The 18290-nt window shown below is 34.6% G+C and overlaps 1 protein-coding gene across 1 annotated transcript; it reads left to right on the top strand.

Moving 5' to 3' along the window:
* Positions 1-239: 239 nt before the first annotated feature.
* On the top strand, positions 240-16869 carry LOC143546657 (sugar transporter ERD6-like 5). Its single transcript, XM_077038278.1, has 18 exons — positions 240-413; positions 3672-3734; positions 3847-3936; positions 4022-4081; positions 4162-4227; positions 4292-4357; positions 4647-4722; positions 5195-5259; positions 6477-6569; positions 13807-13887; positions 13966-14050; positions 14153-14196; positions 14251-14337; positions 15184-15243; positions 15316-15369; positions 15444-15503; positions 15629-15743; positions 16525-16869. Exons 1-18 carry the CDS (start codon positions 291-293, stop codon positions 16650-16652), a joined length of 1416 nt encoding a protein of 471 aa, XP_076894393.1. The 5' UTR covers positions 240-290; the 3' UTR covers positions 16653-16869.
* Positions 16870-18290: the final 1421 nt, after the last annotated feature.

The following is an 18290-nucleotide window of genomic DNA, read 5'->3' as shown; positions in this document are numbered from 1 at the left end:
TCAAAATAATTCAATGTATTAATAAAACGGGTTCTAAAACTAGTTGCTAAATATAATGCTTTCATTAGAAAAAAAGTTTAGTAAGTTAATAAGACTAGTTTTATTCGATAAAATATTTCTTAAACGTCTGTTTAAGAAAAACAATCCAATCGTATGAAGGGGGGAAAGTATAAATCTATCATTTATTATATTTTTGTGATGGTGACCACTTGGGATTAGTTAAATTCAAACACAATCACCATCGCCTATATTTTCATCACCCCCTCTCTATCTCCCTCACACCAAGTGAAATGGCAAGCAGAAGGGAAAAAGTTGAAAGTTTATTGCACCGGGGCAGCAATCACACACCTTCTTCGGTACTTGTGTTCAGCACTTTGGTAGCGGTATCTGGATCATATGTTTTCGGTTCTGCTGTAAGTAATCCATATCATATTCCTCACTACATTTCTGTCGTACCAATTTTATCGGATGTCCCATACGTTTCTTTCTTTGTTTTTGCAGTCTTTAGAATATTGCTTAAATTATTTTCCATTAATGCTAAAGTGTAACAAAGGCTTTGTAGATTATATCATCAAATCCAAATATACCTCTCAATTTTTAGGTTTGACAATTATTCGTTACTCGTCTATTAAATTGTTATTCGTTTGAAATATTAGTATTTCATAAGAAAAGTCTGTTTCAAGTTACCTGCTTTGCATTATTTTATTATTTTTAAATGTTTATTCTAAAAATGTAAGTATCTTGCCAAATCTTTAGAATGCTTTTATTTTTCCTTTTTAAAAAACGTGTATTAGATCGTTATATTATATTATATTTTGTTTCATTTTATGATTAAATATTTTAGACCATGCGTAGTGGGGGGCTATAAATGGGGCGAATTGCAACACGTGGCGCCCTGTCAGCAAGCGGGTGAGAATTTGTTTTTGGGGTGTAATGATGTATGGACTACAAACTGGGCTCATAGTATCTTTTTTATTATTTTCTTTTTATAACTAAACTAAACAAATAAAAACCAATTTATTTAAATAATTAAATAAAATGCATTAAAATTAAAAAAAATACATAAAACTAAAAAACACCAATAATAAAAATAAATTGTAATAAAAAAAAACACACCACAACAAAATACATATAAAAATACAAATAAAAAAACTAATCAATTCGTCATCTTCGTCCTCGTCCTCGTCTTCGTCTTTGTTCTTGTCCTCGCCTTCGTCCTCCTCCTCGTCTTCAACCTCGTTTTCGACCTCATCGGGACAATTATCCCACACGTGTCGAACCAAATCCGCCTTCAGTTGGTTATGTATATCACTTGATGTGAGCTGGTGAATGTTATGCGTTCATTGGTCTTGGGTTGGTGCAGGGAACTGTTCTGGAACGCTTCCTAGTATATAGTGTTGCAATATTGTTTTTCCCTCGTCTTCTAAAATCATATTATGCAATATGATACATGTATACATGGCATCGCTCATTTTTGCCAACGACCATACACGACATGGGTTTTTCACATAATGCCAACATTTTTTTAGAACCCCGAAACACCTCTCGATATCCTTTTCTCACGGACTCTTGCTTCTTCTTAAAATAGTCTCTTTTTTCTTCGATCGGGTATTGAAACGTTTTGACGATGATCGAGTACTTTGGATATATCCCATCTCCCAAATAGTATCCGTGACGATAGAAGGTATCGTTGGCATAAAACGGTAAGACCGGTATTTTACGGCTGATGTAATACTCTAGCACGGGTGACGCGTTGAGAACGTTAATGTCGTTGTTGGACCCGACTGAGCCGAAGTAGGCTGACCGAATCCAAAGGTCGTGTGAACATATAGCTTGAAGACTAACCTTTGGCACTCCATGGTCACCACGAGTGTATTGACCTCGCCATGCGGTTGGACAGTTGGCTCACTCCCAATGCATGCAATCTATACTCCTGATCATGTGTGAAAAAGAAAGTTTGCTTTCGTGTACATCGTATATGCGAGTCGGGTCGTTTGAGGTTGGAATCCCCAGTTAACGACAAGAGTATAATTGTATTATTTCTATACAAATAAATTATTAAAAAATATTTATATTAAAAACAATAATTAATACAAACAATTTAAATTGTACCGATGCAAAATTCTCCAACGAGTCTCTCGTTGTTCTCTCAGCTATCCTTAAATACTCGTCGTTGATGTCGGTCGTGTTGCCGTATGCGAGGATGCGTAGAGCCGAAGTACACTTTTAGATGGCAGAGAATCCTAAATATCCTCTTGCGTCGGGTTTCTGTTGAAAATACTCATACTCCCGCTCCATATCTCCAACGATGCGCAAAAATAAACGCTTAGACGTCCGTAAACGACGTCGAAACATAACGCCGTTAAATGTAGGTATGTCGTTGAAGTAGTCCTTCATCAAACGATCGTTCGCTTGCTTACGATCCCGTCACATATATTATAACCATCTACGTGGTGGCGAATAGCTAGTAGAGCCGGACACCATGTTATTGGCGACGGCCCGAACTGCGTTCGTGACCTCTAAATGCTCTTCCGCCACTCGTCGATGAATCTAATGAATTCTTTGACTCTCCTTCATTACTTGATCCCAAATCTCGGCAGAATTCATGGAATCCGGGGAACCCATTTTATTTAAAGAAGTATGAAATGATGAAAATAATTGGTATTTTTATGTTTGAGTTTGTGTATGATATGGTGAAAATGGTTTAATTGGTTTGATATTTATATTAAGTTTTTAATTTAATTTTTTTTTTAATTTGACCGTTATCCAACGGTTATAATAATATTATATTATTATTATTTCGTTTCTTCCGGCGATAAAAACTCACTGCCCCCGCCCCTTTTCACCTCAATATCGCCGGGGGGGGGGGGGGGTTTGTTCCTCCATATTGTCGCCCAAATCGCCCCCTTTACTCGCCCCACTACGTACTACCTTATCCTTTTTCATTTAGTATAACTTTTTATTATTTCATATTATTGTATTTAAGTAGATTATATATTTTTATTTTTTGAATTTATTTTAAAGAGTTTTTTTGTGTAGTCATAAATCTTTCTCATACTTATCATTTTTTCTTCCCTTTATATTATAACTTTATCCTAAAAAATAATAGGGTGTTTCAGATACTATTCAAATAATACAGAAAAATCACTACATTTTGCGATCCAAAGGGGGGATAGCGGCGCAGCTTGTTGCTCGCTTACCCATTATCCATATATAGTTTGGTTTGTGTTAAATGTTAATAAAAAAGGTTAAATCTAAAAAATCTACTCACAACATTATAAATCATTCCTTATATTATAAAAATATCTCTCACATTGACATTATTTAATGAATTGGATGTGAATACTCTTAAAGAGTCTTATTCTTTCTATCACGACATCTAGATTTTAAGCTATCTCAACTACAGCAGTTAGTGAAATATCATCAATGGACTCTGTTCTATGATTTATCCAAACGCTACAAACCCTTCTCCATTTGGGTGCAATAGAACCCCTATTTTATGTGCACATACTTTCTATTACTTTTTTATTATTTTTTTTTAGAATAACGATTTTCTTGTATGTTAGGTTACCGTACTCTCTAATTTAGAGAATTATAATCTATTCAGATATATAAATTATTAGCACAACAATGCTGATTTTCTTATGAATACTAATCTCTGGTATATTCAGGTTGGCTTTTCATCTCCAGCTCAGACGGGAATTATGGGTGACCTTGGCTTGTCTTTGGAAGAGGTTATGTCATTTTGTGCCAATACACTAGTAACAATTTTTTATATTTATGTGAAAATTAGTCTAATCTAAAATAACCAGTTTAAATACCATTTTTTTGAATTGGTTCTTGCAGTACTCGGTTTTTGGTTCAATACTAACAATTGGAGCAATGGTAGGGGCAATTATGAGTGGTAAAATAGCTGATCGCCTTGGTCGGAGAATGGTACATGATAATGTCTATTTACTTGCTATAATCAGGTTTTGTTTTCTTGTTTTTTTGGTTCTCATTGTTTAATTTTATTATGTAGACAATGGGACTTTCTCAAATATTCGGTCTATTAGGGTGGCTAGCAATTGTATATTCAAAGGCAATTCTTCTCCCTACTCATCTTTTTAATAGCTCGTTTTTTGGTTTTTTTCCGAATTTTGATTAATCTTATTATTGCAGGTTTCTTGGTTGCTTGATGCTGGACGACTATCAACCGGATATGGAATTGGGGTTCTCTCCTATGTGGTAGTTGATTCAGTTACACAAACTTTCTGAATATTTGACGTCTCAACTTTGGAAAATGTAATAGGTGCCGGTTTACATAGCAGAAATAACTCCTCAAAACCTTCGTGGAGCTTTTACCAATGCTTGTCAGGTTATTAGCAAACTCTAAACATTTTTTTATGTTTGGGATCAGTGACGGAACTTGAACATGCATAATTCAGAGGGGGGGGTGGGACTTGAACATTTAAATAATAGAGGGGACTGAAACTTAAACATTTACAATATCATAAAAAATTGTAAAATATAAAATTGTTTAAAGGAAATGGGCTATATTTGTACTTCTAGCCAAAAAATACGAGAGGCGGGACTTAAAGAATCCACCAATGTTTGAGATAAAATCATAAAATGTTGAGTAATAATGTCCAACTCACCATCTACAGGTGATGATATGTGTTGGATTATCTGTCATGTGGCTTATTGGACCATTCATTCCTTGGCGCACACTAGCCTTTATTGGTAAATTTCAGTTGATTTCTCCGGATTTTAATGAAATATTAAATAGATAGTTTGTGGATATTAATGAAATATTAAATAGATAGTTTGTGGACGTGATTGGGTCAACTATAAGAGTATGTGTTATGACTTAACTAACTTATAGGGCCATATCATTGCCATGTAGACAGTGAATCAATAACTAGCTAATCATTTATATTGTGCATTATGGTTTAACCGGCTTTAATTATCCACAACCTATTAAACTATATATATAAAAATTAAAACACAAAAAAGAAAGTAGTAGAGTAGGATGAGGTGAATTTTTTAATTTATTGACCAAAAGTGGAGTTGCAAGACATGGTAGTATTTATTTATTTTTTCTTTTTTTTCAAAATATGATTACAAAAATCATATTATTTTAGTAATAAGTTAGTTGCTACTTTTGGGTTGAAGTTGCCTTCTCTTATTCTTATTACATGCTTAATGCTTTCAGGAGCCATTCCATGTATGCTACAGATTGTAGGGTTGTTCTTCATTCCGGAATCTCCTAGATGGTTGGTGAGTTAGTTGCCAAACTGTTAATGTCTGTGTATAACTGGATATAGCAAATTTCACTTTTAGTCCATAAACAAAAAAAAACTACAGAAAAATGGTCGTATTTTGTAACAACTTTTATTTTGTTTGTCTATTTATTTTGGAGCAGCAACTTTCTTGTATGTTAGTCCACAGCACTCCCCAATTTTAGAGAGCTTCGTTGTCTTAATTACTCTGACCAGACTATGTTATCTTAATCGGCCCGGGTCAACGCTAACTTCGGAGTTTGGCTTGGGTGTTCTCTCATGAAACCATATCAACGGCTGTCACTTGACATTCGTTGTGCCACCACAAGAACAGAAGTCTCTGGCGTAAGGATGAGCTCGGCATTCAAACTATCAACATTGCAAGGCCGAGCTCAAAACCTCCATTGTCATAATCCATCAAAAAATTACACAAGTGGGATCAAACTTGGATCTTCATTGGAAAACCCAAACCTCCTACCACTAAACCTCATTTAAGATTTTTTGTAATTTGTAACAATTACGTCTTTTTCCACTTACATGCATTAATTTAAATTTATAAATTTATTTTGTTAAATGCAATAGTTATGTGCATTGCATATGAACACATTTTTAACACAAAAAATTAACATCTGTTTGTTGAAATGATGTAAAGTGTGACAAAATGTGAATATGAAGGATGATTTTTGTTACCGACTTATTTCCTAATGTGTAAGACCACTCCCATTGGCAACCCAATTGTGGTTTGGGTTGTCATATGGCATTAAATAAAATAAAAAATTAATTTTTTATAGTTGATTTATCACAAACTATTTCACCAATACAAACTAGTTTGCAAATCATTTTATGCAATTACTAGTTAATGTTTTTTTTATTCTTTTGTTTTTTTGTTAACAATTAATATAATATATAAATTAGTTTTTGTTTAATAACTTAAATTGTTAGCTTAAACAAAACTGAAAACACAACCATGTTTAAACACTTCGATATAAATTTTATTAAAAACAAGGTTATTCAAAAATATGTATGTTTTTTTCTTGTTAGCTTTCCAATATAATATTATTGTTTCGTAAACTTATTATTTAAAGTTTTATTTTTATATATTTTAAATAATCATAAATGCTACAAAGTGGTTAATGAGCATCTATACTACGACATTTATATTCTTCTTGATTCATTCTTATTTTACCATGTGAGGTATGATATTATAATTTACAGGCAAAAGTTGGTTTGTGGGAAGACTGCGAGTTTGCACTTCAAAGACTCAGGGGAAAGAATGCAGAAATCTTTGAAGAAGCTACTGAGATCAGAGTAATATCTTTATTCAATTCATTTCCCTTAAATTTCTAATTCTAATTTTATGAATTATAATGAAAATGCCATGATCATGATTATGCTCATGCTTGTCACACCTGGACTAAGGGGCGCAAATATATGATAAAAAATCGGTACCTGTTGTCAATAAATCATTGTTTGTTACACAACGGAAATTTTGTTTAAATGAAATATTTTTTTATATTAAACTGGGACTTAAAACACCAGTAGCGTTTACGAAATTTTACTTGTTTAAATAAGTTTACATTGAAGTTAGTTTAAAAAATTAGTTGAGCCATCAATTATATAGGAATCTCCAATCTTTGTTGGGCATTTCCACCTTTATCTATTCTTTGTTACCTAAAACACTCTTGAAAATATGCCAGCTATTGCTACTGAATAACATTGATTTGACTCAAAAATGTTTTCATAATTTGTTAAGACGACAAATGAGAATAACTTTTAACAACTTAGTAGGATGGTAAACACTTTTGTGGGTCGTTAAACACTTAAACATATACACAACTCAAGGAATGCATGGCTACATTGCGTCCACTGGTTTCTATGTGTGTAAAGATTCAAAAACATGTATATTTTAGTCTTACTTTTAATTATTCCTTTGCGTGAAAAACGTTTTAGGGATTAAGTATAATCCTCCGGAAATATTTTCTGACTCTTTAAACTGGATACACACACCCATTTATTCTAAAAAGAGTTTAAGAGGTAAAGTGTATTCACCTTATAAATTATCAATCTCAGTCCTTATGATTTCTTGATTATCTTTCTTGACCTAATGTCAAGTCGTTTTAATACATAAATCATTTATATGATCTAATCTCATACCTTTACAAGTAGAGGTGCATAAATCGGTTAACTGGTTAATTTGCTAACCAGATTTTTTTGCGGGAATTAACCGGTTAGACCGGTTTTCGGGTAGGGTAGTAACCTGTTTTGACCAGTTAGATAAACGGTTTTAACCGGTTAGACATGACCAGTTAACCGTTAATAACCGAAAAAAACCCGATTTTTAATAAAATAATAATAAAAAAATCAGTTAACCCGAAGTTAACTGGTTTATAACCGGTTTTGAAATCAAAAGTATAATCCGGTTACTACCTGCGGTTAGGATCGGTTAGTAACCGGTTAGGATTGGACCGGTTAGTAATCGGTTATAAAATCGGGTAAAAACCGGTTAACCGGTTTCTGTGTGCACCTCTATTTACAGGGTCTGGTTTTCATATTTTTAAACCTTGTTTAAAAACATTAACACCGTTTTATAAATTATCTTTCAAAATATCCTTTAATAGACTATCACAACAGACGAGCCTTGGGCCTTATATTTGACTAGTCATTATCAATACTATATATAATACATGATACAAGAGTATATTAAGACCCTTGATTTTAAGAGTTTTAATAAACTATCACAACAGATGGGCCTTGGGCCTTTTGTTTGACTAGTCTTTTAAACACAATACACCCAACTTATAAGTTTGTCCCCTCATCCTTAACAATATTATGTTTTTTTTTTCAATTTTAAACCAACTTCCAACCATGATTTTTAAACGGCCATAACTTTTTTCATACGCTAATATTTTTGTAAAAAAAAATCACTATAAAAATGAGAATTTTATTTTCTTTAATTTGAATATGATTTTGTTATAACTTTTTCAATATTAGAAAATTAATTGTTAGGTAGAGGTTTTTAAGTTAAGCGAGCTCAAGCTGTTTGTACCGATTTTTTGTCGTCCAAAACCAAAACTAAACCATTGAAAGATAAAACCAAACCGCTACTGACGGTCTCGTTCCGGTTTGGCTTTACAGTATAAGCTTTCATAATCAATTTTGTTTAAAATGATTGTTAATTTAGTTGTACCATCAATTATAAATAGCATTAACAAAATATAATGCTTGAGAGGATCATAAAATGAAGAATGATAATTTTAGCCAAATAAATGGTAAAAATTAATGGAAAACCGAGGAGGCGAAATAATAACATGAACAAAAATTATAAAAACATCATACTAGAATTAACTTAATTGAAAGTTATAATAGTTAAGTTTACTTGTATTAGAAATTACTTTGTTCAATTATATTTTAACTATATCTAATATATAAAACAAAACATAACTAATACTAAAGAATAAAAAAGATTAAAATGCATTCAACATTAACACCAGTCTAGTTTCCAGTATAAACTATGAACCAAGTCGTTCGCTACAGTTTGAAAATTTTGAAACCGACCAAAAGCTTAGAAACCAACAGTGAAATCAAACCTGTTTAAATGGTTTGAATGTTTTAAACCAAACCATGAACACTCATAATTGTTATATGATTAACAGGGTCTGCTTTTAAAACACCCGCCGCATCGGGTGGGCACCCGTCTAATTCTTTATTAAAAAGTGACGCTTCTTCATCTAATGAAGAAACAAACATTTGTCAAAAACTTTACGTATAAAACTAGTGCCTATGGTTTAAACTCTTAAAGGTTTTACTATAATCGTCTAAGGTCTTAGCTTAGCTAATAATTCACGAAAGCAATAACCATTACTTCAATAAGCTTACATCAAGCTAAAATAAAGGTTGTGTTACGACTTTGTGGGAAAAACCTTCGCCTGAACAAACATCGAGATCAGAACCATAACACGAACTTTGAGGGCTCAGGAACACGACTACATGTGTCGGGAGTCTGGAATGGGTTTTGACGAGTGTTTTGGAATCTGGGATACAAGAATAGACAGCTCATGCCCAATATATATATATATATATACATATGTTGAATATTGGACACCTGGTAGACCATTAGGGATTTTGCTGAAGGTTCATTGGGATCCCCGACGGACTGTTGGGAATTTATTTTAGGTGCGTTGGGTCGTCGCATTGTCAAGTTATCAACACGTGTCACATTCGGATGAATTGTTATCTACAGTGTGTCAGTTTGGGGTTAATTGGTTAATCGAGTTAACATACTCGTATCAGACTTTCGGGAGAACGATAGCAGTCCTACGCCCAATCTGATTCATAACGGACCATCAAAAAGTAGATGGCGGTCCTCTAAGACCATATATAGTGTTGGGTTCGTAGGCCTTGGTCAGGTTTATGATTTGAAGTCAAAGAGGAGACGGGTACGGGCGATCAGGCCCAAGCCCAACCCAATTCAGATTTCTTGTTTAATAATTTACAACCCTAGTTCATACTCTATTTATACCTCGTCATGTACTTTTAATTATTTGTTACTCAATAAAAAATACCTAATTGCCACCCGTGGATGTAGGTCAATTTAAACTGAACCACGTTAAATTCTCGTGTTTGTTTATTACTTTCATGTCGTGTTCAGTTTCGTGTATGCGTAAATCCTAACAAGTGGTATTAGAACATTGGCTCTTGATCGGTATCACACGAGAAAACGTTTGAACTAACTCCAGTTTGTCATCGCTGCTCCAAAGATCGAAGCTAGGGTCCCAACGTGTGATTGCTAGCCTCTCTTTGGGTTTTCGGCGCTGAGGAAAAAAGTAAGCATCATCGTTAGAGATTGTTTACATGTTTTGTTCCTTTTTTTAAAAGCAATTTTATTATCAATCACTACTACCGCAAGAGAAGACCTCGACCAAGAGAATTGGTTTCCTATTTTGTTGGAGACCTAGAGTGTGTTTTATTTTTTTATTTTTTTTGCGGTGAAAGAGTGAAGTAGCTCCAAGAGAATACTTGGGCCATAAAGTGGCAGTAGCCTAGTTTATGAATATCAACTTTATTGGGCCGTGAAGTTACGAGAGTTGGGGTAGTTATTTTTTGGGTACAAGTTTCTTATTATTCAAAATTTTCGATTAAGCAAAGAACGAGATAATCAAGATCCCTTTTTTTTTTGTTAATGTAAAGTCGTTAATTCAGAAGAAGTCATTTAAATAAACGGAGAACCAGTGTTGATCGCGTTTGTCAGGTTTTATCGTTTCAATTTAAAAGTTTCAGTTTCTGATTTACGGTTCGTATTTCCGCTGCGTTTAAATAGGTTGATTCTTTAACAGAGTTCGGTAGAATAACCATTAAGTTCAGGCCCATGCCATTGTTGTGTTTGTCTCTGTTTTATCTAGGTTTTCGTTTTGTCATTGTCATGGCAAGATACGAAAAGGTTTCGATACAGAAGTTTGACGAACAGAAGTTAGGTTGGTGGAAGATGTAGATTGAAGCGTTACCTTTTCAGAAAGACTTAGATGTACTGCTTGAGGATGAAAAACCTTAAAGTTGTCAGATGAAGGCTGAAAGAAGTTAGGCAAGAAGGCTAGGGCTTGTATATATTTGTCATTGTCGGAAGATGTGACGTTTAACATCATGAAAGAAACCACAGCCCGTGGTATGATGGACGCACTATGCCAAATGTATGAGAATCCTTCGGCAACAAATAAGGTCTATCTTATCCGAGAACTAGTGACAACTAGAATGAAAGAGGGTCGGTTAGTTACAAGGCATACTGATAATCTTAATTCGATCATGTCCCGATTAGTGCCAGTCGACATTAAGTTTGATGATGAAGTTCTAGGCCTATTGTTATTATCCTATTTGCCCGACAGTTGGTATCAAATAGTGACTGCATTTTGTTGTCCGTCTACAAAAATCACATTTGATGGGATTCGGGACCTGATTCTTGGAGAAGATTCAAGACGCAGAAGTTCAAGTCATCAAGCAATATGTTAGTCACATAATGTAGGGGTAGGAGAAAATAACAAGGCAGTGGGAGCAAGAGGAGAAATCAGTCTAAGACTCGTAAAGATATAGTATGATGGGGTTGTGAAGAGACGGGACACTTCAGGATTCAGTGTTTGAATGGTGAGAAAGAAGGGAAAGTTACAAAAGACGACACAGATGACATGCTCACTAGTTATGAGGCTTTGGTTGAAGTTTGGTGACCAGGATCGATAAAAACAAAAACAAAGTTTAGATCATAAGCTCGATCTTTGTAATTCTCGTTAGCTCGAAAATTACAATACTAAAATCTCTTTACTCTCTTCATGATATAACCCACAAGCTCGGGTATATATAAAAATTTAGATTTCAAACCCAACTAGACTAGAATACAAATATCATAATCATATTCAAATACTAATTGGTAAAAACAAATCTAAATAATAATTAATAAACAAATTCTTTGTTGTCCAAGTCATTGGCTCGACTTGTTCACCAAGTAATACATGCTGAATCGAGTCCATATATCCCGAGACGGTTGACTCGAACAAACACTTTTCCAAAGAAAATTAATGATTTTATGTTGGATAGAAAGGTTCGTTTCGAGCGAGGAAGAGAAGTCATTTCTTGATGATCCAAAAATACTTTTAACTCAAGATGGTGAACTGGCAAGTTATGTCAAGGCATCCGGAGTTAAAGAAAGGGAAAGGCTACTTGGAGTAGAGAATCTAAGCAAAAGAGAGATGCTCGGAGTTAAAGATCCACCTATTTTCGAGTCGGAAATTAGGGGGGTGATTTTTGGACTTAATTCTCGTCCTCGAGTCAATGAAGCGGGTTTGGCCGACTCATCAAGCCTATGATGAGTTCGTTTCTTGTTTATCAAGTTTAGCACATGACTTGGTTTACATGGAATAAGTTACTTGGTGAACAAGTCGAGCCAATGACTTGGACAACAAAGAATTTATTTATTAAGATTTGTTTTACCAGTTAGTATTTGAATATGATTATGGTATTTATATTCTAGTCTAGTTGGGTTTTGAAATCTAAATAATAATTAATAAATAAATTCTTTGTTGTCCAAGTCATTGGCTCGACTTGTTCACCAAGTAATTTATTCCATGTAAACCAAGTCACGTGCTCAACTTGATAAACAAGACACGAACTCATCATAGGCTCGAGTCGGTCAAACCCGCCTCATTGACTCGAGGACGAAGATTAAGTCCAACATTGGTTTGCAATGTTAATACTAACGTTGATGATTGGGTGATGGATTCTAGTGCATCGTTTCATGCCACTCACTATAGTGAAACGATAAAGAATCTAAAGTTTGAGGATTTTGGAAAGGTTTAACTAGAGAATGATGATATTCCATAGGTTATGGGTATGAGAGATGTTGATTTGATACCTTCAGCCGATACTTCTTAGACTTTGAAAGATGTGGGGGTTATCCTAGTTGAAGAAACGTTTGATTTCAGCTACGCAGTTGGATGACCATGGGCATGATGTTAAGTTCGGGAATGGGCAGTGGAAGGTAGTCAAAGGAAATTTCGTGGTTTCTTGTGGCAAGAAAATGGGTTCGTTGTATATGGTCGACATATCACCGAGAGGAGTGGATACAATTTTGGTGAAAGACAAAATCTGGTTCACAGGATCTCGTGAGCAGAAGAAGGTTCGTTTTGCAAGTACCAAACCCAGAGCCAAAGTGAAGATTTCGGAGAACAAGCTAGGAAGGTAAAATCAGTCAGAGGACATCGTGACAGTGGGAGCATAGGTCGTGATTGAGCTACAATTCCAAGTCGATAGTGGATTAAGAAAACAAGTATTCTAGTTCTAAAAGTCTCTCTTCAGTGGATTACTTGCTGGATATGGAGTGTGTTTGTTCTCAGGATATCTGAGGATCCGGTAGTTCGTTACAATGGGAGTCGGTAAGGGCGGAGAACGAGTAAGAGGCTTTTAGTCGTGACTAATGTTTTGGAGTTCCAGGGAGCTTCAACGGGCCTTCTGGTTAATTGATGAGAATGTGGTGGTAACTAGAATAAGTTTAATGTTCAGATTAGAGATGCACAAATTAGAAAAGTACGATCTGGAGCGTAAAATGAAAGTGTTCAAGGTCTCTGAGTGGGAGATTGTTGGGTCTGTAGGCCTTGGCCAGGTTTATTATTTGAAGTCAAAGAGAAGACGGGTGCGAGCGTTCGGGCCCAAGCCCAACCCCATTTAGATTTCTTGTTTAATAATTTACAAATCCTAGTCTAGTCTCTCTTTATATCATGTCATGTACTTATAATTATTTGTCACTCAATAAATAATACCTAGCTGCCACCCATGGACGTAGGTCAGTTTAGACCGAACCACATTATATCCTCGTGTTCGTTTATAGCGTTCGTGTCGTGTTCTGTTTCGTGTGTGCGTTAATCCTAACAGTTTAGTAGTTCTTAATTTAGTCCTTGAACTTTAATTTTGGTCTAATGACTGTTTGATCCCTCTACTTATAAAGTTGTCAAAAATAGCTCTAATTTTTTCAAGATGTTACGAATATCATGCTCATCTTGTGGTACAGGATTATACAGAAGCACTTCATCAGCTGCCAGAAACTAGAGTCTTTGATTTGTTCCAACCAAAATATGCTAGATCGCTTATTGTGAGTCTTCCCACTAGTTATGTAATTATTAACTACATTAAATGTTTATGCATTCATGTTATGATAATTGTGCTTTAGGTTGGAGTTGGACTTATGGTATTGCAACAATTTGGTGGCGTGAACGCCGTTGCATTTTATGTGGATTCTATCTTTATTTCTGCTGGTAAGGATTCCACTTTAGGATGAATTTATTTTTTGCGTGATACGTGATTAGTTGTGGTCAGAATTAATAAGCAATACATGATTATGGATAAAATTGATTCAGGTTTTTCAAGTAGCATTGGATCAGTAGCAGTGGTTATTGTTCAGGTTATTCATGCTCTCAACTAGTTGCTATCTTAATATTTTGCAACTTTTATGATTACCGGATTATATGTTATACTGCAGGTTCCATTTAGTTTATTAGGTGTACTTTTGATGGATGTTTCAGGAAGAAGGCCACTTCTGTTGGTACTGTCTTTTCTCTAGACTAAACACATTATACATAGGAGTTCGAAAACAAGTTGTGTTTGAGGGTTGGTTTGTATAAACCAGAATTTTTTTTCAAGTATATGAATCCAAATCATCATCGTCGTACTCAGTATATCCCACCAATAGAAAAGCTATGGTAGGGTCTGAGGAGGGTAAGATGTAGACAGCCTTACCTCTACCCCATAGGGATAGAGAGGCTGCTTCCGGTGAGACCCCCGGCTCGATAGTAGTTTTGCATCAAGCCTTGGACATAAGGCACATAACACTCAATCATCGGGAAACCGGCTGATCGGTGCATGTACCCTTGTCTTTCGGCTATCAACGCCACCACATGATGCCTGATTAACCTTCCGCCACTTTTAACGTTATTTTCACGAGATTAGTAAAATAACGTCAAAATTAGTGCAATTTCACTTTTTCCCACCCGAGGGTTCACACATATATACATTATATGCGCGCACCGCAAGCAGGGCGTGTATATGAATCCAAATACAACATGAAAACTCGCTGATTGACATGAACACACCAGTTTAACCCGATTTTTTTTAATGTGTTTTAATACTTTGAAATATATATTTTTTAACCACGTATATATTCAAATGTATTTAAAATAATTGCATTCTAATTATACAATCTTACGTAAATTTCTATTATAACTTTTAAATTTTGGCATAAAATACCCAACTAATTTAACTGATCTCATTAAACACAATAAAAAATACAGAGGTTCATGTTGTGTTTTTGTGTCGTGTCATGTCATGTCGTGAGATTCAAATCCTAAGTTAAATCTGTTGATAACCCGAACATATAATTACTTCTTCAAAGGTTTCTGCTGCCGGAACATTCTTAGGTTGCTTCCTCACTGGAATATCATTCTTGCTACAGGTTTGTTTATTTATTTTTATAAACAAAAGTTTTATTTTCAGACAGAAAATGATGTGTAAATAATGGATGCAGGACCTTCATATGAATAACCGAATGAGCCCCATTTTGGCACTTGTTGGGGTATTGGTAATGCATTTTGACACTAGTCAAAGCCTTTATAATGTAAATGAACTATTAATTATAAGATTTATTGTAAGCAGGTATATACAGGATCCTTTTCATTAGGCATGGGAGGAGTTCCATGGGTCATTATGTCTGAGGTGACTATAGCATGCTTTGAGTTAAATACATCTTATTGAGATTGATATGATCATAAATAAATGCAAATGTTACTTGTTCTAGCTAGTTCTTTGTATAATGTCTTATTGAATATATTTCACTTCAGATCTTTCCCATAAGTATTAAGGGCTCGGCTGGAAGTCTCGTGACAGCAGTTAACTGGTTTGGTTCGTGGGTCATTTCATACGCTTTTAACTTCCTAATGAAGTGGAGCACTGAAGGTTTGCACACTCTCATTCTGAAAATAAAAAAAAATCCAAAAAATAGTAATAATACATGTCTGCTTAATAATGTCATCTTGCCAATATAAAAAGAACAAACAAATTACATTAGTTGATATTGCAACATAAAACTTATTGCAAACTTTTCATATAAGTTTAGGATCTAGAGTAAGCATCAATTAACCTGATTGAAAAAATTACAAAAAGTATGTAATTAAAATTAAAAAAAAAAATTTCTCATATAATGATTTACGGTGTCTTGCATGCGTAAAGCCGTAAAGATACTCTTGAGGCAAATTTTGACCTATTTGTTCGGGGAAAATCATAAAATGGCCAAATTGAATTGACTAAAAGAATATCAAAATAAGCATGACTTTTTTTAATTACCAAATAGCATTGACTTTCTGCTCCTTCTCCAACCCAAATGCCTCATACCCCATTATTTACTTTCTTCTGCGTCATATGGGTCCGGCGCACCACCATTTCTCCTGCGCCACTTTTCCTCCTTTTGCGCGAAAAAGATAAAGTGGTCATCTAACAAATTCCATGGCTATTTTGTTAATTTTCTTTTACTCCAAATGACTATATTTGTGATTTTCCCTTTATTTCAAGCTATTTTCTATTTTATTTTACCAGTTTGAGATTATACATGCCTCTTATCAACACTTTTAAGAAAATGAATCCAAACTGCCACCTATTCATTGAGCCAATATTCTCTACAAGCACGTAAACACAATGCTAAGTTGCTTACAAACTAAATAACTCTCTATTTTCTTCGCAGGAACGTTTTTCATGTTTGCAAGCATATGTTGCTTAACTATTTTGTTTGTTGCAAAATTGGTACCTGAGACCAAGGGTTTGACACTTGAAGAAATACAAGCATCTATGAACTTGTTCACACGAAACTAATACGCTCTTAGTTTCTAAGCCTTGCCTGCACAATAAAGTACATCTTGTCATAAGATGTTCAAACTGTTTCAACACTACACCTAAGATTTATCGGCTCCCGTTGTCCTTACTTTGTTGGTTATTTGTATTGAGATAATTCAAACCTGTTAATTACTATTGGAGTCTGAACTGCTAAAATAAGGTTGTTACATTCAGTTATGGTGTGATAATAAGTATGTGTATTGTTTATGTTATGTTTTCTTTGTTTTAATTAGCATATTTAGAGGTAGCAACCATCAAATTAAACATTATCAAATCAATCCCTGAGTTTTTTTTTTCCCTTTAGCTAGTTATATGATCACAAACAATAACACTTTGGTATTAAAGCTAACAATTGGCACACCTGTTAACTCTTTCAGTGAAAATGACTAACTATGCTTCATGAGCTACTCAACCTTTCATTCCTAGTGTTATGACTTTTGAGTTATGGAATATTCGGGTTAAAACCCTCTTATGTTCCTTAAAGAAAGAAAACATTCTGCCCATAATCATAGCCTTTGATATTTCAACCCATCTCATTTCCTTTATCAATGTTTTTTTTAGTTGAGTTAATTGCAGTTTGAAGGGTTGTGGTCAGTATGGTTTTGCTGGTTGCAACCCTTATATCCTATTTTTGACATCTGACAGTCTGACGTCTGCTGAGTGTGGTAAATTGAACCATGCCGTCAGTACACCGTTTGACCTTTGATGAAAAAACTATCATTCCCCTCCATTTTGCATCCTTTTGGTTTTTAAAAATATAAAGTTTCAAACCTTGTTTATTTTTCCCTCCAAATCTACTTTTTATAAAAAAATAAACCAACCTGACCATTTTCAAAAATGAAATAAATGAATCGAACTACTTTTTTAACAAAGATTAACGAACCGAACTACTTTTTTATAAAAAAAATAAATAAAAGAATCAAACTACTTTTTTAACAAAAATAAACGAACTGAACCACTTTCTTAACAAAAATAAACGAGCTGACTACATTTTTATAAAAAAAGGAAAATTGGTTTTAAATAATCCAAACTATGGCCTATTGGTAAATATCCATCCCAACTTTACACTTGCATGCTGGCAGTACCAACTACTTATGCATTTGTTTTTAACGGGCCGCGACTAACGGATGTTAACTCCGTTAGTCTTTGTCTGACGTGACGATCCCAGCTGTCAAAAATCAGATTACGTGGACGTCTACATGGCGGCTGACTGTGTATTTAAAATATATGTATATATAGAGAGATTTACTCTCTCTCTCTCTCCCTCCACCCCCTCTCTCTCTATCTCTCTTCATCTTCATCCACCATCACCCGCCCCACCTGTCACCACCATTTGCCACCAAACCACCGCCATCGCACCACCTCCATCGCACCACCTGCCACCATCAACCTCTCTTGCCACACCATAAGAGTTGTACCACAAAATCTTAACTTGTATACCACCAATCCCCATCTCCGGTAGAGAAATCGTCGGGAAAATCCAACCCTGCAGCAAGAATCTTTCACCTTCATCACCTTCAATTTTAATAATTAATAATGTCGCATTTCCGGTTTGGGTTTGGTGACCAAAACATGGAGATTTGGGTGTTTATGATTTAGAGCTTCAAAATCAGATTA

Source organism: Bidens hawaiensis, unplaced genomic scaffold (genome assembly GCF_021521415.1).
Source record: "Bidens hawaiensis isolate Kalapana, Puna unplaced genomic scaffold, B.hawaiensis_p1.1 tig00014409_1, whole genome shotgun sequence".
NCBI lineage: Eukaryota > Viridiplantae > Streptophyta > Magnoliopsida > Asterales > Asteraceae > Bidens > Bidens hawaiensis.
This window is presented reverse-complemented; position numbering and strand designations above follow the sequence as displayed.